Genomic DNA, 22,138 nt, shown 5'->3' with positions numbered 1-22,138 from the left:
AGGGTTTACTCCCAAAACCTCGCTCACAAATGAGTATAGCTGTAAGGCAGTGGAGGGTTAGGATAAGAGTTTCATTCTCATAGATGGTCTCATCCCTGGTTGACAAGCCCCATCTGCCCCTCATTTCCCTCTACAAGATGTAGAGGGACCATTGGACCCATTATGTGTCTTGTCCGCTCAATCCGCGGGCAACGTAGCTGCGTTGTTTCATACTTTCCACATGCCCCATTATCATATTATAAAGTAGTTGTGTTCTATGTTATAAATCAAGCACTGCTAGGATTTGTTCCTGTTTGTTTTCCAATGTATTTCTTATGAATAAAAATATTCAGCATTTTTTAAATTATGAAAGTGTGGCCCAGAGAAAAAAATTGAGACTCACTTTCCTAAGCCATTGTTTTTGACTCCAGTCTCCAGGGTTCTCAGGCAGAAGTCTTCTCTATCACCTGACACTTGAACCTTTCAATAGGAGTTGAACCTGAGACCATCCACATGCTAAATGTGTGGTATAGCATTGAGTTATGGACCTTCCCCATTAGTTTATGCCTGTCAAATTCCCAAGCTTATTATCACAACTGGAAAGGACAAACATTTTAAGCAGAAGCAGAGATTTTCTGGATGTCCACTTCTAATCAAGAGATAGTAATCCCAGGAGTATTTAACTTTCTATAACATTACTGTTTGCTGGGAATTAAGGGCAGCTGGGAAACCCCTTTAGTGACTAACAGACTAAGTGCATCCTCCTGCCAAGTTAAAAATGGTAGCAGCTCTCCGCCTTCACCCGGGTAAAGAACAGAAATATTTGTATGGAATAAAAAGAACTATGCTATAACCACAGGTCTGTCTGGAACAGTGTTAAAGGTCACATGCCTATGAGATCAAGCACACAAGGGCTTAGATTTTGTTTCGTTTCTGAAGTTAAAGCAGAGATGTTAAGAGAAAAGGGGAAGGAATACATGTTATTTTTTATTTGCAGAACTAATTTGGAGCGCTTCCCTGAGCAAGAGCCAAACGGAACTACTAAGACTGTCATACTGGCACTTTCTTTGAAAATACAGACCATAAATTTTGGTTTGTGATGCCAACCATAATTTTCAGAGGAATTAGTAACTACTTTCAAAAACAAAACTGTTAGGCTTCAGTTAGGGTTCTTTTAACACTTCTTCCATGGAAACAAACTCCCAGTTATGAAGTTGAATAATATATTTTGCCAAAATGCCCATTGTATTATGCTTGTAATCCAAGATTAGCAACAAGCATGGATGAAATATTTTGCCAGTAGTTCACATTTGTCCATCCCTAGTGGCAAATGTAAAACCAGGCTGGGGCCAGATGTATTAGACTGAGAAAACTTCTTTCTCTAGCTCCTGCACTTTGGTTTCTTTCTTCAATCCAGTCTTCTCTGGGGAAGAAAGAAAGAGAGGCACTGGAAGAATGGAAAGAAGACTATCATGGCACATGAAGAGAGCCTTTAACAGTGATGCATCAGCTCACTGCCTGTTAGTTACTGAAGTTCTTGTGCACATTAATAAGACATGTAAGCCTCTGATGATACACAGCTATGTTCAAAGAACACTGCCCTAACTGTGAGTGCTTGCTTCTCCTACTGGCTGGCATAACGCAGAGAGGGTGAGTCACTTTCACCAATTGTTCTCTGCACTTCTGTGTAACTTTTGAAAAGCATTTTCATACCACCCTACACCAGTTAGCTTCTGGACTATTACTAATTTTGGATGCAAATGAATCACATAACCGCAGTTCCCATGCTGCAACCCTCCAGACCTCTCATGGAGGGGACACCCAAAGAAGGGCCTCAAGTAATGATCAAAGAGTCCACGTTGGTTCATATGGGGAGAAGTGGTCCTTGAGGTATTATAGTCCTGAGCTGCTAAGGTTTATAACATCATCTACTTAATGCAACATTGCCCTAGCTCCCCGCAGACAAGCCAGAATGAGCGATAATGAACCTACCCTCAAATTCATGCAAACAAATTGGCCAAAAATGCTTGGTAAACAAGTCATCTGGAAGCAAACTAAGATGCAGAAATCATTCCTGCCCTCACAATCCTTGAACACTTCAGAAAGGTGATATGGCAAAGTTCCACTTTGAATATTACAAAAGAGAGAGGAGATAGAGCAAGAAACAAACATTTCTGGACTGCCTGGTAAGACTGAAAAGTGTGTACAAAGCGGAAAATCTGGACTTCCAGTAACTGGACATCGTGGTTTTCACTTTGCAATGTGGTAAAGACATGAAGACTGCATAGCAGTGTTTCATCTCATTTTATAATCATTTTCACTTCAATTATCCTCATGCCTATTCCAAATATTACATGTTCTTGCTACCCAGATGTTATGATACTAAACAGCTCCTACTCTCTCATCTGATGGAGAAGCTGTGTCGTTTGCTATAAGCAAGTTAATTTTTAACAGAACAATTAACTAAGTAAATACTATGGCAGGTGTGTCAAGTTAATTTATTATATTTACATATCACTTCACACATTCAGAGGAGTCCTGGATTGATTTACAATAACAGAAAAAGGGAAAGAGCAATTCAAATGTTGACACTGTTTTTATGATATCATGCTACATAAAGAAACCTAATTATTATACTCAACATGTATTTCATTTATATATAGACTGCTATGGCTGGAGTTTATAAGAACATAACAAGAGCATGCTGTATCAGGCCAATAGCCCATCGTGTTCTCACTGTGTCCAACCAGATGCCTGTAGGAAACCCAGATGCAGGAACCCAAGCACAAGAGCTCTCTTCTCTCCTGGGATTTCCTGCAACTGGTATTCAGAAGCCTTGCTGCCTCCAACTGTAAAAGCAGAGCACAACCACAACAGATAATAGCCTCCATGAATTTATCTAACTGACCGACTGACCGGTGAGAAGTCTTAAAAGGCACATATCACATTTATTCTTTTTCTGACTTTGTGGAAAAGGAGGGAGGGATTCAACTTGGTAACAGGTGAGCAAGAGGAGGAGAGAAAACGATGGATGCTGATCTGTGGCTGCCTGCTTTGTGCCTGGCTGATTGACAGCCGCAAGCCCACCCCCTAGCTGTCTCCATTTCTTGTCCAACACTGCATCTTGCCATACTACGAGTGCCATTTTGGTGGTGAATTCTCATTGTTGTGCTCTTTGATTGGTCTACCTTCATATCACCTGACCATTTCTCCTACTGCTCAGCTCCCAGTTCTTGTCTAAACTCACAACTGGAGACAGATTTCTGGGGTGATGCACATGTGCCCCCAAGCCTGTACCTCTGTTTCAACAAACCCCAGGTACGCCTCTGACAATACCATTTTTGGCACTCTGCAGAATCACAGTATACAGCATAAGGAAGAGAATAGGGTCCAATATGTGGGTCAACTTCACAAGCTGAATCAGAGTCAGAAACTGTCTTTCTGGAGAATATCTGACGTTGTAGGTGTGGTAAAGATTAGAAAGAAGGCATATGGGGTAAGGAGCATCAGTTCTGCAGAAGTAAAACCGCTGGTGACCATTAAAAAACATTTAATATCTGAAGTCAATGAAGGAAAGCAAAACTGGAAAAACAGAGCAGACGCTAATTAAAATTAAAAACGAGAAACAAGATTTATGTTAGGGGGCAGGCTTTATGTTGGGAGGGCAGAAAGACTGTACCTTTCATTTTCAGTTAAAACAATAACCCCTGTACAACACTCAAGAGGGAAGAGAAATGTATTCCAATCATTCTGATCAATCAGCCAGGAATAACACAGGGAAACCCACCCATATATTTGGCATAGCATGCTATTCTACCATTAAGTAAATTCAACAGGACATTAATACTGCAAGCCTTGCATTCTAAGGCACATGTTCTGCCAACTTGAGATCTGTGCCAGGACAGGAACACCTAATAACTTATCTAAACATACTTCATTTCCATTCAGGCTATACTCAAATCAATCAGTCCTAACACTTTTCATTTTACATGGAATTTTAAGATAGATGATACATTTCTGGATTATCTTGTGCAAATAGAAACATGCCAAGATTCATCCCAAATTCATAGTATAAACCACAGGCAGTCAAAACTTTAATCAAGGTTACAATTCTCTCAGGGATTTCAATATGAAAATAATTTTTAAAATAAACTACTATCTTTTCTAGTGCTTATGTTTGGTTTTTTTGCTGTTTAAATCACTAAACTACTATATTTTTTAAAGTACCACAAGGGGAACCCACAAATTTATTACTGAGCAGACACCAAAATATTCAAATGGTTTTGTGTCTTATACTTTTGAGATGGTTTGATCTTAGTCATCTTTAATAATTAGTTTTATGGAGGCTATGATTTTGTATTTTACACTCTTCATTTTGTTTTTCTTGGCTGGTTGACTACAAAAAAATCTGAATGACTGACAAGTAAGGCAATATCTATTAAAATGTGAAAACTTAGAGAATGAACTGGTCTCTATCTGTCATGTACATTGTCCCTAAAGCATCTGAGCAAAATACTGAATGCTAAATTTACATTTGCACAGAACTGAACCTTTTCCAAAATTCATTGGATGAATTGAAAAACTGGAAAGTGATGAGCATTATTACGGTAAACTAAACCCATTATCTGCTGCCCCCAGTCCATTATATATGTAAACACCATCACAGCAAAACATGGCAGTGAGCAGTGTGCATGTGGTAGTATTCTAAGTTGCCCTGGACATTTTCCTGTAGAACAGCTTTAAAGTATTTTGAATAAATAATATTTTAAAATGTGAATCACTTTGTAAATTCAGGATTCATTCAATAACCATGGTTTCCCACTAATTCATAAACCACTAATTCATAAACCAGTAAGTCCTCTGACACCCAAACTCTGTAAACTGATTTGTTTGAACTATGATTTGAGGAAAAAGAAGGAAACAACAGTGACAGACCTTGGCTTGTTATCTCCTCCTCTCCTGTGATGAGATGAGTGGAGTGAAAAAGCATGCAAGCAAAAGGCTTATATATGTAGGCTCATTTATATACTTGGAAACCATCATTTCCCAGTATGTCTGAACCAGGCCAATAGCACCACACAGAATAAAAATAATTAGGCATGAGCAGTGAGGAAGCCAAGTTTGGTGTCTACACCAAATTGTTCAGGGAGGTTAAAACAAAAATGGATTATGAAAAGTTCCAAAATGATATTTCTAAATTGGGTGAATGGGTAGTAAAATGGCCAGTGTAATTCAGTGTAAGTAAGTGTAAAGTGATGCACATTGGGACAAAAATCATAATGCTACTTATATACTAATGAGGTCTGAAGTGGCAGTGACTGTACAGAAATCTTGGGGTCATAGTGGATACGGATATATCAATGAAGATGACCCAGTGTGCGACAACTATGAAAAAGGGAAATTCCATGTTAGCACTCATTAAGAAAGGGATTTAAATGAAAGCTGCCAATATAATGCCATTCTGTATAATGTCATATGGTGCGACCACACTTAGATATTGTGTACAGTTCTAGTCGCCTCACCTCATTAAAGGATACTGTATGTTCCAAAAAGAGCACCCAAAACAACCAACAGGCTGAAGAAAACCCCCATGGGTAAAAGCTGGAGCTTTCTAGTTTAGCAAAATGACAATGCAGTACAGTGGTACCTTGGGTTGCACACGCTTCAGGTTACAGACGCTTCAGGTTACAAACTCTGCTAACTCAGAAATAGTACCTCGGGTTAAGAACTTTGCTTCAGGATGAGAACAGAAATCGTGCTCTGGCGGCGCGGTGGCAGCGGGAGGCCCCATTAGCTAAAGTGATGCTTCAGGTTAAGAACAGACTTCTGGAACGAATTAAGTACTTAACCCGAGGTACCACTGTATACAATACAGACGATACAGACCCAAAAATGAACGACAGACGAGAGAAAGCACATATTCATGTAACACATGGCTAAAACTATGGCATCTGCTCCCACAGGATGGAAGGGTGGCCATCAACTTGGATAACTTTAAAAGAAGATTTGACAAATCCATGGAGCATAAGGCAATCAATATCTACTCCTCTTTGAATGCAGCATGCCTCTGTATACCATTTGCTGGGAATCACGAGTGGGAAATGACTGTTGCATTTATATTCTGCTTGTGGGATTCCCATAAGCATCTGGAACAGGATGCGACACAAGATGAGCTTTTTGGTCTGATCCAGCAGGACTCTTATGTTCCAAGTATTATTTATATAATGATGTTGCCTGGTAACATTTGGCACTACTTCCCAAGCTGCTTTAAATTTAAATCTTCTATAGCTATTCCATTTCCCCCCTTATGTTCCATAGGTTTTTAAAAGAAATATAAACAATTGTGTGAGCCTGATAACCCACCAGGGCACCTCTTCTACACTCCAGCCCATGCAATAGATAACGGTGGGGGTGGGGGCAGTAGGTGACAAGAGCAAGCAGCCAGACAAAGGAAGTGATAGGAAAGCAAAAACCTGAGTAAAATGGGAAAAATAGTGAAACGGGTTACAGGAGAAATAAAAGGTACAGCAGGAGAGGAATGTAGCTAACACAAACTCACTGCCCAAGGTGGCAGAGAAAATCATGCCATATAAATGTAAAGGTGTCTGGAGTGCCACGCTGTTTATAAGGTAATTACGGTACATCTCTTCTTGCTTAAACAGGCACAGCTGAGCAAAATACAACCAAAATAACTTTAAATATAAAAATTCTAATGTCAACCGGGAGGAGCATAAAAAGGCATACACCGGAGAAAGCAGTTTTGGTGTACTGCAGGTTGGATGCACATCTTTACTACTCCGTACTTAGAGAAATTGAAGTGCCAAGAAAACTAAAGAGCTTCCTACACATTATATGACAACAGTACCACAACACATTAAAAAAGAAAAGCCATTTGGGGAAGGGAGAATTTAGATCAGAGAAATGACTCTTTTCAGACCCAATGCTTTTTCTGGCCAATTCCATCAGCAGTCATAAGTGATTTCAAATGTGTGGTTTGTACACTTGGGAGGGGGGATGTCAAGCAGTGAAACAGAAGGCAGGCACATAAAGAGCTAGGCATTCCCTCCCTCCCCAAACACTTCTTTAGTCTAAAATCTACAATCACTATCTGCTTCTGAACAGATGTTTCTATTGCGTAATTACTTCCTGCAGATTATGTGTGCACAACTACTCACTTACAGTATCTTTTGGCATGCAAATATATGTGGACTAAGTGGGGTGCATTCTTAAGGCTGATTGAACTGGAAGCCTATAGGCAGAGTTTGTTTCAATTTAATTGTACAGCGCAAGTGGTTTTAGTCACTTTTATATATATCTGACACCTCCAATAAATAATGCTTTGAAATGTAACCCTAGAATTCCCCCAGATATACAGTACAGAGAAATTAATCAACCCGAAAAGAGGTTCAGCACAGAAAAAGCAGAAAATGACAACATGCTTTGGGCAGTGAAAATTTGCTGCAGCTCTTCTCACCCTAGATATCTTTCTGAAGGGGTTGTAAACTTATTTCTCAATGACTCCTTGATTGGAGCAACTGATTGTAATGTATTACTCACATTTAAAGCTGGAGTTTTAAAGCCTCTAGCTTCCTAGTGTCTTAAATTTTCTTCTCTAACAACCGTACAGGATAAAAATGCATCTACAAAAAGTGAAGGGAAGAGATTTCCTTACAGGTATAACTAACTTCAACCATCAGTTTCCACAGAATGAATTTCCATGAAGAAGAAGAAGAAGTCCAACAAGGATCAAGATGCAGTGGTACCTCTGGTTAAGAACTTAATTATTTCTGGAGGTCCATTCTTAACCTGAAACTGTTCTTAACCTGAGGTACCACTTTAGCTAATGGGGCCTCCTGCTGCTGCTGCTGTGCCGCCGCCGTGCGATTTCTGTTCTCATCCTGAAGCAAAGTTCTTAACCTTAGGTACTATTTCTGGGTTAGCGGAGTCTGTAACCTGAAGCATCTGTAACCCGAGGTACCACTGTGGTTAAAAACAAACAGACAGAAGACACTGTTCTTACACTGTGCAACTAACAGAAAATCAGTCCTTGTAGTTTTCAGATCATCTAAAGCCTGCTTTCGAGAGTACTGTGGACGTTTAATATGTCTCTCTTTTAAGTAACACATAAGTGAGGGACAAACCCTTACCTTCAGGCAAGAATATGAAATCCTATAGGTGACTGGGGGCAAGAATGCACTTTTTCTCCTGTATCTGTGATTTGAATATGCATATTTTTTATTCAGCAAACTCTTACTGCTCTATTTAAGGCAGGTGAAAGGACCTATAGTAACAGACTGAATCAAAGTTTTTTTTCCTTTACCAAAATAATAGTACAGAGAAATCTATAGAGGACTGATGCATACTACAACTTGACAACTTCCAAGTATGACCTCAGATGAACAATACACATCTCTGCAAACTCAGGAAGGCAGTGAGAGAACAAAAATGTACATACCATCCCAAAAAACAGACACTTCACATAGGGTTTCATAGATGTAGGAATCATGTGATTTATACAAGGAACAAAGAGTAAAGCACCAAATGCTGGTATGTATGAACCGATGCATGTACATGATGCACATCTTGTTGGGCCTTAAATAATTATGGCCTCATGGCCCTCCACAGAGGTCACTTGTAGGAAGCTGGAAACAAGCAGCCCCTTTCAGAGTGAGATTTAATAATTTTCATACCAAGGACAATTTGGGCCTGGCAGCCAATGAGGCGCTCTCTCTGCAGAAGCAAAGTGAAGATTTTGCAGGGAATAAGATGTATATGTTGCAGCCTCTCTCTTCCAACCTTCAGCATTCATGGACATGTACACACCTCACAAAAGACACAGCCTGCTCTGCTGTTTGCCTTTCATTACTCCTGTGAGGTTTCCCCACTGGTTACCAGAATTAAATTTCTGACCACATCCAGCAACCAATTTATTGCCTAAATTAGCTAGGCTCAATTCAAATTTAAGTTTGTTTGTTAGTGTTTATAACTTGCATCCTAAGCTCCAACTGTCTGCATGTCAGCTAAAAATGGAGGGGGGAGAGACATACTTAACTAGATGACACTCAGGTTCCCTTCCAACTCTACAATTCTATAAATTTGAATTTCTACAGCTTGCATCACTGATATATTGCTTTCACCTGTGCAACAAAATGTTATGCTTCTACTATGCAGCTTTTAAAATAGTTTTGGAACCAACATGTTTCAGACTGACATTACAGAATACATCTTATTTCAATGCCAATTCCCATTTCCTGATTTTAACTGATCACCATTCTGTTTTCTTGCTTCTTATTACCAATTAGCACAGTATGTTGCCGTTTCATTGCACAAAACCAGAAGAAAACCCAAAGCACATTTTTACTTCCAAGTATTTCATAATCCCTTCTTCCCCCCTGCCCTGCTCCCAACTCTTTTGCTTGCAGTCTTCAAGCCAGAAGTCTGGATTGCACTGTTTTGATTGGGTATCACTTATTTCTGTTTCAGGAAACTAGAAGTTCAGTCCCTGCAACCCCCTGTGGTTTTCCCAGCCACATACTTTAGAGAGATTCACATTCCTTCAATAAAGTCTTCAGTGTTAAATGCATTCAGGAGGCACAGTGACTTGGAAACTACCAAAAGTCACAATTTGGGGCAACAAATAAAGAGAAGCTTTAATCATTTTAATTGGTGTTTACCTAGATTGTCATTTTTAATTACTGTTAGATCACCTTGGGAGCAGAAAGGCAATTCATAAATACTTTCAATAAAATAAAACACAAACAACCCTATTGAGAATAAAGTAATTCAGAAATAGGTACTACAACATGGGCACATACAAAACAACTATCAGTAAATGGAGCTGAAAGTGAAACAGAGGCTACTGGAATTCGAAATGAAGATAGAAGATAGTGGGGTGTGTTATATATACATACTGTGAAGACACAATGGTGTCTATATTAACTCAGAGCAATCCTACCTCCCAGCCATAGTTAATTAACAGAATAGCAGAGCCACAATTGCAACTGTAGCCCTGCCACTTGTGCGGGTCAAGGCAGAAAGTAGGGGGAGGGCAGTAAAATTGCCTCCAAAATTTGCTGTACCAACACTGGGCTGGAACAGCAGAGAAGCCTGGATCATGCTCCACACCCTTGCAAATAACAGGATTGGATTATGTTCCAGCAGACCCTTGGCCAGCCCAGCTCACCCCCCTTCTGCTCCCTGAAACAACCCATTTTGAGGATTTACACTGGCTACCGCCAATGTCAATACCACCACTGATAGGTTCCACCTATGCTTTCAGTGGACACACCACCTTCCCCCCACCCTCAGAAACTGCAACCACATTCCAATTTCCTCCAGCAGAGCAGTTTGAGGGTTAGGATTGTGCTACCCATTACAATGCAGGGTGGTAGACACAAGATTTGCAAGGAAGCCCAACAACAAAATGCAAGAGAAAGCATGGCAAAGAGAAAGGAAGTGAGCAGTTGAAAGCTGGGCATGTAAGGTTTTGAAGGACTATTTAAAATGCAGAGATTTTCTAAAATAAATTTCAGAAAGAAAGAACCATATAAACTGTGATGTGTCTGCATCTTCTCAATGCACGTGCCAGTGATACAGTTAAAAAGCACCAGTGTGGTGTTGGCAGTTAGAATGTTGAACTAGAACTCGGAAGACCAGAGATCAAATCCCCACTTGGCCATGAAGCTAGGTGGGTGAGCTTGGGCCCATCTCTCACAAGTAGCCTACCTCACAGGGTTTTTGTGACGGTAAAATGGAGAATGGGGAAACCATGTATGACCCATTAAAGAAAATGTGGGAAACAAATGTAATAAGTCAAGTAGCATACAGAAGGCTTGTTTACACATAAGTAAAATCCCAGGAAGCTGCTATGTGCAAAATATTCCTTAATAAATATATGAGAGCTCATGTTGGAGAAGAAATGAAGCAGCAATGTAGCTGCTGTCCTGCTATAGCCAGTTCAGCCCAATTGTAATATGTTGTGCTCACCACCTTTCACTGTGCTCTTGTAAAATTCTTTTTTTAATATTCATTGTAGCCAACTTAATCCAGCAATACTGTCATTTGAATAGCCAGCAGTCTCTTAATTTTAACTGTCAGTCCACAGCTCACATTTATTTTACCACTGGGAATGGCTGTGAACCACAATGATTAATTTTGTGGTCAGGCCAAGGGTGACCTTAAGGACACCCTCCTCCTCCTCCTTTCTCCAACACACATGCAGGCAGCTCCTCCAACACTCAAATAGAAAGTCCCCACATGGAAGATAAGAAGAATGCAAATGAACAAACATGCCAGCTGCTCCTGCTAAAGAAATGGGTTCATTTAGGCTAGGGGGCGGGGAGGAAATCACCAATGACAATTTTCAAGCATTTAAAAGACTATAGGGGGGCAGATGGGGAGAACTTTTATACCGAATGCTGGAGGAAGTATTTTGTTCTAGAAGAGCAGTTTGTCAGTAGAACATGCCTAAGGAGACAATGGAACTTGCTGCCTTGAATTAAAAGGCTAGGCAGGCATCTGCAGTGAATGTCTGGAGTATATCTTACTCTTACCTCAGGACTTGCATGCTGGACTGAACCAGAGCTGTGGAACCGGTGCAGGCGCTGTTGGACTAAAACTCCCACCTACCCCCTTGTCTGACTGCTGGCCATGTTATTATGAGGGTTGCAGTCCGACAGCTGGAGGGCCAGGGTTCCTCATCCCAGGACTTGACACTGCCAGACTACCGGCATATAACTGCAAAGCAAGTGACCTTTCAATGCCTTTATCAAAAGCATCGTTTTCTGTACTATTAGCAGCAGCAGCTATAATAAAAGGGACCTCCACTTTCTCCTTCATATGGTCTAATGGAATACGAGAGGGACGAAGGGGCATGCAACCGAAATACTCCAAGCCACTCTTCCCAGCTGCAAAAGTTTCCAAACATTTCGATTCAAATGCGACCATTTACCAACGCAACCGACCGCTGTAGGCGCATAGCTACTCGGTAAGGCGGCAACGCTTCCCTAGTGAGGAAAAACATGCCACTTGCTCTTGCATGTCTGTGTGTTGGGAACAAACGCCCCTCCAACCCTTACTAGTAGAACTTAGACCCTTTCACTAGGCAGAATGGTAAAGACGCCAATTAAGTTGGTTGGATGTCTCCTGACAGCGGGCAGCACCACCAACTTTAGAGAACTATAGCACACACACCGCCCAGCAAGGGTGGGGAGAAGCCAGACCCCTGAACGAAGACGGCTCGCTTCACAACTCGCCACACAAGCCCACGAGGCGCTACCGGTTTGCTCTTCACCCCCAACCCCCCCCCTTTACCCGGAGTCCTCCTCCTTCCTGGGGCAGCAGCAGCCCCCCTCCCTCCCCTGCGCCCTCCTTACCCAGATAGTGCCTCAGGTCCAGCAGAAAGCGAGGGGCGCCCCCGTTGAGCTGGTAGAAGAGGGAGCCCAGGCAGAAGAGCAGCAAGGCGGCCATGCAGAAGCCGTAGTCGCGCAGGGAGAGGAAGGGCAGCAGCGAGAGGGGCCTCCGCCGCCGCCAGCCCGCTCCCTGCCCGGGAGCCCCCGCGGCGGGCGGCGGGGCCACATGAGGACGGGGCTCCGGGAAACCCGCGCTGTAGCGCGGCGGCGGCGGCGGCGGCGGCGCAAGCAGCAGCTTCTTCATCGTCGTCGTCGGCGCCCCCGTCGCTTCCTTCGCCGCCGCCTCCTGCTCAGACAGCCCGCCGGGCAGAGCGCATCCTCCATCCGCCTGCTCCGCTCCGACTGCCCGGCGTGAAGGTGGGGGAAAGTTCGCCGGAGGCTCAGGCGGCTTCCCTCCTGCCCATTGCCGGCTTCGCCTGGGTGCCGGACGCCCCTAGGAGCGGCTGGAGGAGGCGGAGGCGGCGGCAACCACCATCCCCCTCGGAGGCTCCTTGGCGGGGCTTCCTCTTCTCCGCTTCTTCTTCTTCTTCTCCTTCTCCTCCTCCTCCTCCGCTGCTTCGCTCCCTTTCTCTTCGCTCCAGTGTCAGGTTACAGTTCATGCACGACGGGCCGGTGCCTGCAACTCGCTGCGAAAAAGTTGTTTGCGTCTCTCGGCCTCAGCCCCGCCGCCACCTTCCTCGCCTTCTCCTCAGCCCGCCCGCCCACCTCCCTCTCTCCCTCTCTGGTTCCCGAGAGGCGGCCTTTATTCGCCGCACCAGCGACCCCTAGAGGCGGCCTTCTGGCGCCGACATCCCGGCGGGGCCCGGAAACAAGCGCATGTACAGAGTGCAGAGCTCGAACTCCTTCTCCCCGAGTGAACCTCCCCGCTTGGCGCCACAGGCGGGCCTCTCAGACCCCCTCGGTTCTTTCTCTCCCTACTTGCCGCTATATCACGTTTGTAGCTCTCCTTCCTAGTGCCCTTAACTTAGCACTGCCTGCAAAGCCCCTAAAGGCAAAACAAGGATTTGAAACTGGACTGTACCCAAACGCTATTAATCCATGCGAAAACTTTGCTGCAGTTCACACTGGGAACTTTCACACATGACACTAATAGTGTGAGTGCCATGGGGGGTGCCTTATAGTGTAGGTTTATAGCAATGTAGGCCAGGCAGGCAGCATATGTTGGAGGAACTTCAATCATCACAGTATCTGCATAACTATAAAAAAAAGCAAATGTTCAGGTTTTTATACAGCTGCTTTGTGCCACGTGCCATGGTACAGATTTCAGGGTTCGGAACTGGAAAAGAATCCATTTTACAGCCTTTAAGTGAGATTGGCTCTATAGAGATATAACTTGCCTATGTGTAAGTAGAGTGTTGAACTGGGGCCTCAGAGACCCAGGGTTCAAATCCCCATTCACTTAGGAAGTTCACTCTCACCCTAGCCCTCACGGTCCCTACCTGCTGCTACCCCTTAAAAAGTGGTTCATGGGTGTTGGGAGACCAACAACAGCACAGGATATCGTTCACGGAGGGTTGCAGAATATCGGGAAGATTTCCATAACTGAGTGCCATCCAAACAACAGTGCTTTCTGCTAGCTCAAATCCACCACTGTATTCAATCCAAGGTGAAAACCTTTACTTAATTTTTCTGCAAATACCGCCACTGCTAATGCCATAGGAGCAGGTCATGGCAGCTTTTTCTGGACAGTTGCTATTTGGTTACTATGGTGATATCCAACCAAGTCATACACATAGTAAACCCACTGAAATTAATGAACTTACTCATGTCTGATTATTTAAATGGGTCTATTCTAATTAGCACTGGATAGCAGGCTATATTTGCATTCATTCTTGTACATATAACCTTGACTGCAGGTAATTGCCTTGACAAATGCCGATGTGAATCTGAATGTTCTTAAGTTGCAAATACAATTCTGTTCAAAACAATTTTGTATAAAACTGTGGAACTTATATAGGAGCAGGGTGGTGTTTTTTTTTTAAAAATTGTTTTTATTTTTTATTAATGTTTTGAATGCTCCCTTTCATTTTAAATCTGCCTCTCTCATGCTTCAAGCTATTTTTTCAGACATTTAATACTAAAACAATAAGGGAAACTGTAGTTATCATTTTTGTTAACTCCTATTCCTGAGATATCAAAGCAAACACTTAAATCCTCTTTTCCAGTAGAAGATGATAAACATCTGGAAGAAAATTTATAGGAAATTGCCCATTAGACTCTGGCAGCAACACTGAAATTATGCAGGAACTCTAAAACAAAACAAGAACTTGAACAGAATGAAACAAAAAGATGAAATACAATTGGCATAAAGAATAAAGCTTATTTATAGTAAAATATCTGACAAACACTTTGAAGTGGTAGAATACGATCGTTTTGTTTACCTACCTATAATGCTCTGTTAATTTTGTTCTTAATTGACATCCAAGTTCTCATTCTGGCCTGTTTTATTTTTGTACAACCTTTGTCCAGAGTCAAATATTTGGAGCAAAAATTACTACTTGCCTTAATCATTAGCAGATGCTTGACTTGAACACTTTAGCCGTAGAACTTAAAGTCCAAATCATCCTGTAATAAAGGAGGGGCAGCATAATGTGGCTTTTCTTTTCCTTGGTAGATATCTGAAAACCTCTATCATACTGATACAAGTTTCTAATTAAGGTACAGTGGTACCTCGGGTTACAAACGCTTCAGGTTACAAACTCTTTGGGTTACAAACTCCGCTAACCCGCAAGTAGTTACCTTGGGTTGCGAACTTTGCCCCAGGATGAGAATGGAAATCAAGCGCTGGCAGCATGATATTGGATTTGAGCCTTTAGCACCTAGCCTTTGGAACTCCCTCCCATTACATACCAGGCAGGCACTGTCTCTGTTGTGTATTTAGCATCTGTTGAAAACTTTCTCCTTTCAACAAGCCTTGTAAGTGGAGGTTTTTTTTTATCTCAGACAGTATCATTTGGGTTAGAAATTACTTCTCATAGAATCATAAAGTTGTAGAGTTAGAAGGGATCCCGGGAGTCATCTAGTCCAACCCCACTGCAATGCATAAATCTGAGCATACGGTCCTTCATCCAGTCTGAAACCATACCAGACCCTGCTTAGCTTTGCAAATGTGCTAGCAGTTTTATTGCTGCAGCACTATAAATGTTTTTAAATGTTTTGGTATATGTAATTGTTTTAGATACATTTTATTGTACTGTGCAATTGCTTCATAAGAAGCATTTCATAAATTAATTAATTAATGAAATAATTAATGAATAAATGAATAAAAACACAGCGGGCTACGGGCAGTCTTCACATCAGAAGTGCAATGAACCACTCTGAGTCACAAGCCCAATTTAACCACTTGAACAATAAGATATTATTAAGGAAAATACATCTGAAAATAGGCAATAAACTATGACCACTACACTGTTCCACCTCTGAATGCCTGCAGATGAAAATAGCTAAAGCAGGGTATAAAAATGTATTGGAGTGATTTTATTTTTGAGAATGTTGCTCATCATTTTTATCTGTGTACAGCCCAGCCACCTCTTGGTGAGGCCTTAATCAACACACTGTCTACATGATCCCTTCTAGACTACAGCTTTCGTTATCCCTAACCATTGACCGTGCTATCTAGGGCTCAAAATCAAGGTCAATGTTGGCTAGTTATACACCCTCTATCCACCATCATTTGAAAATAAAGCCATATGACCAATTTATAGCTTTCCAGTTAATGAGCTTTAACAGCTGTTTATCTAGTAGTCGTTCATAACGTAATACCAACTTGTAAATTGACATACCCTTGGGATCAGTCAGATCCACACTGTGGTGTCAGTTCTTTTGGGAAACCTGTTTATCTTTCATATTAAAAACAACAACAACTTCCAAATCTCTGGGATATGTTCATTATTGGAGATGACTGCAGATCTCTACGATAATTCTCAATTCTTTTTCAAATATGGGCCTTTTACCTGTCAGTGAGACATAACTTTGTCTTCTCAAATTCTGTATGATATGTAGGCTTTTAATAGCATAACCCTATACATGACTACTCAAAAGTAAGTCCAGGTAAGTGAGTATAGAATTTCAGCCTATGCACACTTACTGAGTAGTCCCTTCTTCAGCAGGACTTGTGTCTGAGTAGACATGCATGGGAATATGCTGTGTAGGATAGTTTCTATCTATTTGAGCAGCTGAGAGGGCACTTTGCAGCACATTTTGCAACCACATTGGCTGAGCTTTACTAGGACATTTAATTTTCACCTGAAACCTCTGAAAAAAAAATAATTTGAATTTCTGTTGACTATCATGTGAGGTTTGCTACTCATTTAATTATTATATTGCACCATTACAGAAGCTGATTTTAGCGGAGGAAATTGAAGTGAGAAACTGTACTTTATGCTGACATTTTAATCAGGAAGACGTACTACTCTTTTGGACAGTTCTGATTTGTAAAATTCCATGATTACATCATTTGCAGAGCCTGACATCTGGGGATAATTGGCTAATTTATTACACATTTCTGGGTCATTGGTTTTTCTGTGGAAGGAGGAAATTAGAATGAAACTAGCATCTATTACTTTCTTCCAATCAATCATGTTGGCTGTCATAAATGTACCATTTTATATTCATTTTCTGCTCCACATTTTCTATTAAAGGAGGGGGGCAATGAAATCTTTATTATACAGATAAAACTGCCTCAGGCCTTAGAATTTGGCTCAGGTGGTTTATTCACAAATGCAAATTTCATTCTGGTGCATTTGCAGGAATACTTCTGGCCAACAAAATTTGATTGACAAATGGCTGGTAATTTCATCTTCTATTCCTCTCAATTCCTGTGACACCATAATAGCATCTAAAACTCTTGTTTTGTTTTTAAATTGTTCCAAATTAATAGCTAGTTGATCTGGGCCTACAAGTTTCCATCCAGAGCTTCCTTTTCCAGTATTGTAAACGATAATGCCTTGATAATGGCAGCATGCACATGGTAGGGGGTGGAGAGACAATGAGTGTGATCCAGCAAGAGGAAAGCACTGCAAATGAACCAAATCCCATTTATTGCAAGGCAGATGGTTTCCAGCATTTAAGTAAATTGAAGCCTATGTGTGTTTACTCAAAATCAAGTCCTGGTGTGTTCAATGGGGGTTACTCTCAGGTAAATGTGCCTTAGAATAAAGGTTAGTGTGCAATCCTAGTCTCCCCCCCCCCTAAAGGGAGAGTTAGGATGGTGTGTAGATGTCTCTTCTTTGCTGGGGTTCTTTCATGATGGGGGCCTAGCTGTGCCTTGGAATGAGGAGTAGGAAGTTGGTGGTTTTTCTGTTGGCAGCAGCAAGCAGAAAGCCCTGAAACAGGTGGGGCTCTGGTGATTTTGGATTAACTGGGCCCAAAGGTATGCTGTTCTCCAAGGGTCCAATTCTCGGGTCCCTCAGCTATGCCAGGCTAGAGCTGGCATAGCAAAGTGGCCGAACTGCTCCCTCACCTTCTGTTCCAGCCAGTGAAAGATAGGAGGGCTTGGAGCACAGCCCTGAATCCACCACTTTGCTCCTCCCCAGCTCCTGTTAGGATTGCTCTGCCTGTGTCCTATAGGATCAAAATGCTCAAAACTTTAAATAAGTTTTAATTTCACTCTTTAGGAGTGGTAAGTAGTTCACTCCATGACCCCTCCTGCAGAAAACTGTTATTTCTTGACAGATGTATTAGGCACACATTACAAAGTTGGTAGGACTAAGCTACCAGTAAAACGCAAGGTACGCTTGTTTTTATCATTCATTTATAACAAAGAGTCAGGATTTGCCCACAGTTCTTCTTAATCGTCCACCTAATATTAGGGAATATGCTCCTGGATTTATGTGTTCCAGTTCAGCAGAGCTTGGAGAAGTTCCAGTCCAGGTTTTAATGGAAGCTCCAGAGAGCCGGCCCAACCCCAGAGAACTGCCCTTCTCCGTTCTTCTCGCGCCCGGGTTTAGGAGATGCTGGGATGTTGCTCTCAGGTGCCTCCCATTACGCCTAAAATGCTGCGGGGCCGCTGAGAGCCCTTCTGCCTTTGACCTGGAAAGTGGAAGTAGTCCTTCATGAGAGAGGAAGGGAAGGGAAAGGAGGCAGAGAGACTGTGTGTGTGTGTGTGTATTTAAAAGTACAACGAACCTAGAGCTGCAGCTTGGAAGCCGCCTGTGAGGACTGGTGGTGAAGCACTGGAGTTGGGATGGAAGCTGCTGCTCGGCACCTGGGGAGCCAAGGTGAGTCTGGCGTTGCTCGTGCACAAACTGGTTCTGTCTGGGCCTGCTTTCGGACTGGCAGAAGGTTAAAAGTTTAGCTTCTTACGTTTTAGAACCCGTCCTACTCGGCCCCTCTTTCGGTGCCAGTGAGCCTCTCTGTTCCTGCCTTGCATCCCTGAGAGCCGCTGGAACCCCCGAGTGAGTAGGGAGGTTGCTAATCCCGCAGTGTCTGCAGCGCTTGCCTCCAATCCTCGTTGGCACAACACAGGGCCCTTCCCCCCCCCCCCCGCTCCACCCAACCTTCCTCTTTGGCTGGTGTAACTGTGAATATGGCATGGGCTGTGCTTCTCTGTCAGGTCCTGTTGCTGCTGACCAGGGGGCTTGGCTTCTAAAACTATGTGTTGATTTTAATAGTGCGGATAACAAGTTCTTATTGCTTCAGTATGATTTCTTACTCTAAGCTCTTTGGGAGGATCTAGGATCCTGAAAAGTAGCACAAAAGCTATTTGAATAAATGAGCTAGAACTTTCCGGAAAGTCTGTGCTAGCCTGCTATGGCCACTGTTACTTGTATTCCTGGAGAGGGTTTGGGCTACTGGCTCCCATTTTCCTGAGGAAGTATATACCAAAGGTTGTCTTATCAATTCTCCTCATCATGGCTATGTTTCCATTACTTTCATTGTAACCTTACTCCTTTTTTTCTGGATACCTTTGTGTAGATTTGGGTAACCTTTGACCACATAGTGGCCCCTAGGGCTTTCCCCCCCAGCCAGTTCTGACACCTCTCAGGTGGGCGCCATTGCCACTCTTAAAGAGAACAAGGGAGGCATTTGTGGTGAGTTCCGGCACTTTTTTTAAAATAAAAAATAACACTTATTGTGTGGTGACTTTAACCACGTAGAGAAGCAACCCACTACAGCTAATGCCATAGGGTCAAGTGGTTTCTGCAACACTGCCACACCTGATGAAAATCTGGGGAAATGAGAGGGTTGGACAAAGGAGCTTGGTAAAAATAGGTTACTACTCGACTAGGGCTGAACAAAGCAATATCCTAACCCATTCCAAGCTGTCATACAGTAAGTTTTTAAGAAGCTGCCACATAGTGATCTGACAATCAAACCTGCTTTCTGAATGTTAGCTTCTTCACACAATGAGCACAAGTGCAAAAAAAGTGTGAAAGAGTGTGCACATTTTTATTCATATAGCTTAAGTATTCTGTACACAAACACTGATTGTATGTTTGTTGAATATTGCCTGTGAATAACTGTGTGCGGGTGCACAGCTCAACTATTTGTGTACACAGATTGTACACTTGTTGAATGAATGTAAAGTCTGAATACTATCTCTTGAGTCCAGGCTTAGGGAAAACCTGCCTATTTTCCATGTGAGATGAAATCCAGAGCAGAACCTTATTGGAAGACCTTGGACTTTTATCTGTTATCTGACTTACATTTATGGCAGGAACTTCGGGAGGGCGTGAAGGCCTGTGACAGTGACCAATTTGTTACAGCCAGATTATTCAATTGCTCATAATCTTAATTCCATATTTTCAAGACCGCATTTTAAAAAAAATATTATCTCACTGTTCCATACACTCAGGACAGACAGGTAGATACACCCACACACTATAGCCTGGTTCACGTGCTACATTGAGCCATAGTAAAAAGTAAGCTCTGGTTTAATGTGAAGAAGCAATGTGGTAGTACATGCTGTTCAGTTGTACTTGCTTCAGTCCTCTCCTACTCCAGCCTTTCCCCCAGCCGGGAGAAAACAAACAGTGCTTAGTTAGCATTGCATGCAAGCCAGTGCTCATGGCTTGCATCTCTCCAAGAAATCAGGGGTGCTGGTTTGTATGTAACACTAAATCAGCACTGTGATTTGTTTCTTCCTGACTGGAAAAAGTCAGGAGCAGGTGAGGAGCAAAGCAAGCATGAGTGAGCAGCACCCACCAGCTTGTTCATGCTAAACCATAGTTTAAAATATAGTTTAATGTGACACGTGAACTGTTCTGTCAGGTTTTAATTACCGGTAAACTACAGCCTAAAACAACAATATGTAATCATAGTTCACACAAGGCACCAAACCTAATATCTTGTTTTACAACCATTTAAACTGAAATACTGAGATTAGCCCTATTAACTCAGTCCAATGTTAATAAAGTGTCTGCCAGACTGTAAGAACCAAATTTTGGGAACTACTGGACATATCTCTTTTTAATGTTTTGTGTAACAGGATATCCAGAGACCCAATATCAGTTCATGCATCTCAAGATCCTTTGTGTGATGGTCACATGGGGCTTCAGGTGGTTAAAAACTGTTGACCTGATAGTAGGGAAGGAATCAAGCAGTGATAAAAATAGCTCCGAACAGTGGAATAACAATTATCAGCAGACTAGAAAGGAGACGGTGAAGAAATCTGTTTGACTAGAACCCCCAAATCGTGCATGTAACAAGTTCTTTTCAGGAAGCTTCCAATTTGAATATATCCACAATCCAATGCATGAAATGAATTATGAAGAATGAGAAAACAAGAAACACATGTTTGCACTCTGTTAGCCTTGGCCAGTACAAGAAAAATAGCCACTGCCAGTACTGTGCTAAGTTCTTACAAAGAGAAATTGGACATGATAGAAACTGGAATGATCCAGAATGGAGCAATGAGAAAACTAGGCTAGGCTTTCAACAGGTCTTAACAATGAAGTTCAAATATGGACAAATAATTGACATGATTAGTATGAACAGAGTTGAGCTGCATGTTATTGGAATGTAACAAAATTGTGGTATTTCAAAAGCACTATATATATATACCAGAAGTAGGAAAAGTCACTTCAGGGTATAATTAAAGAATCGTGTCTAACAAACAGTTTGTTGTTGGCATGGGGACCTTGGTGCAGAGAACAGATTTCATTGCATGCAAAGGCTTTCCCATTCACTTCCCATTTCTCTCTCTCTCTCTCTCTCTCTCTCTCTCTCTCTGTGTGTGTGTGTGTGTGTGTGTGTGTGGAATTGTCATTCTTTCCAGCCTCACAAAAATCTTTATACGTGGCATTGTCTTCTACGTGACATTTTTATACGTGGCATTGTCTTCTACGTGGCATTGTCTTCTACGTGGCATTGTCTTCATTGTGGGATTAAGAGCTTGGCTTCATTTGCCAGCTGTATGAAACATGTGATTGGCTGAGCAACATTCTGTAATTTCTATAATTTCTGAGCAACATTTTTCATGTTATATCTTGTACTTCTGATTCAGTACCTGCATATGGAATAGATACACATAGCATCATTTAAGAATAGTGGGCATGGATAGAAATTACAGATTCTTCTTTCAAAATACACGCAAGCAGGAACCAAAGAAGGATCAAGTTTCTATATGTATCAAACCCACCCACCCACAAGTACAAAGCCATTTATTATTATTATTAATTATTGAATTTATATACTGCCCTGTACCAGGAGGTCTCGGGGCAATTTACAGAACATTTGATCTGATTTATTGTATTTCTGTGCAGCTTTTTATTCAAATGAATCTCAGAGCTGCTTACAAACAATAAATA

At 42.0% G+C, this 22,138-nt stretch overlaps 1 protein-coding gene across 1 annotated transcript in view; it reads right to left on the bottom strand.

Annotated features, from left to right (window-relative positions):
* UST (uronyl 2-sulfotransferase) overlaps positions 1-13,675 on the bottom strand; it is a 116,447-nt gene extending 102,772 nt beyond the window's left edge. The window contains exon 1 of the mRNA XM_081855977.1: positions 12,354-13,675. Within this exon, the coding sequence (XP_081712103.1) occupies positions 12,354-12,633 (280 nt within the window). The 5' untranslated portion in view covers positions 12,634-13,675. The remainder of the gene's footprint in view (positions 1-12,353) is intronic.
* Positions 13,676-22,138: the final 8,463 nt, after the last annotated feature.

Source organism: Podarcis erhardii, assembly GCF_964252035.2.
Source record: "Podarcis erhardii genome assembly, chromosome: 3".
Lineage (NCBI taxonomy): Eukaryota > Metazoa > Chordata > Lepidosauria > Squamata > Lacertidae > Podarcis > Podarcis erhardii.
This window is presented reverse-complemented; position numbering and strand designations above follow the sequence as displayed.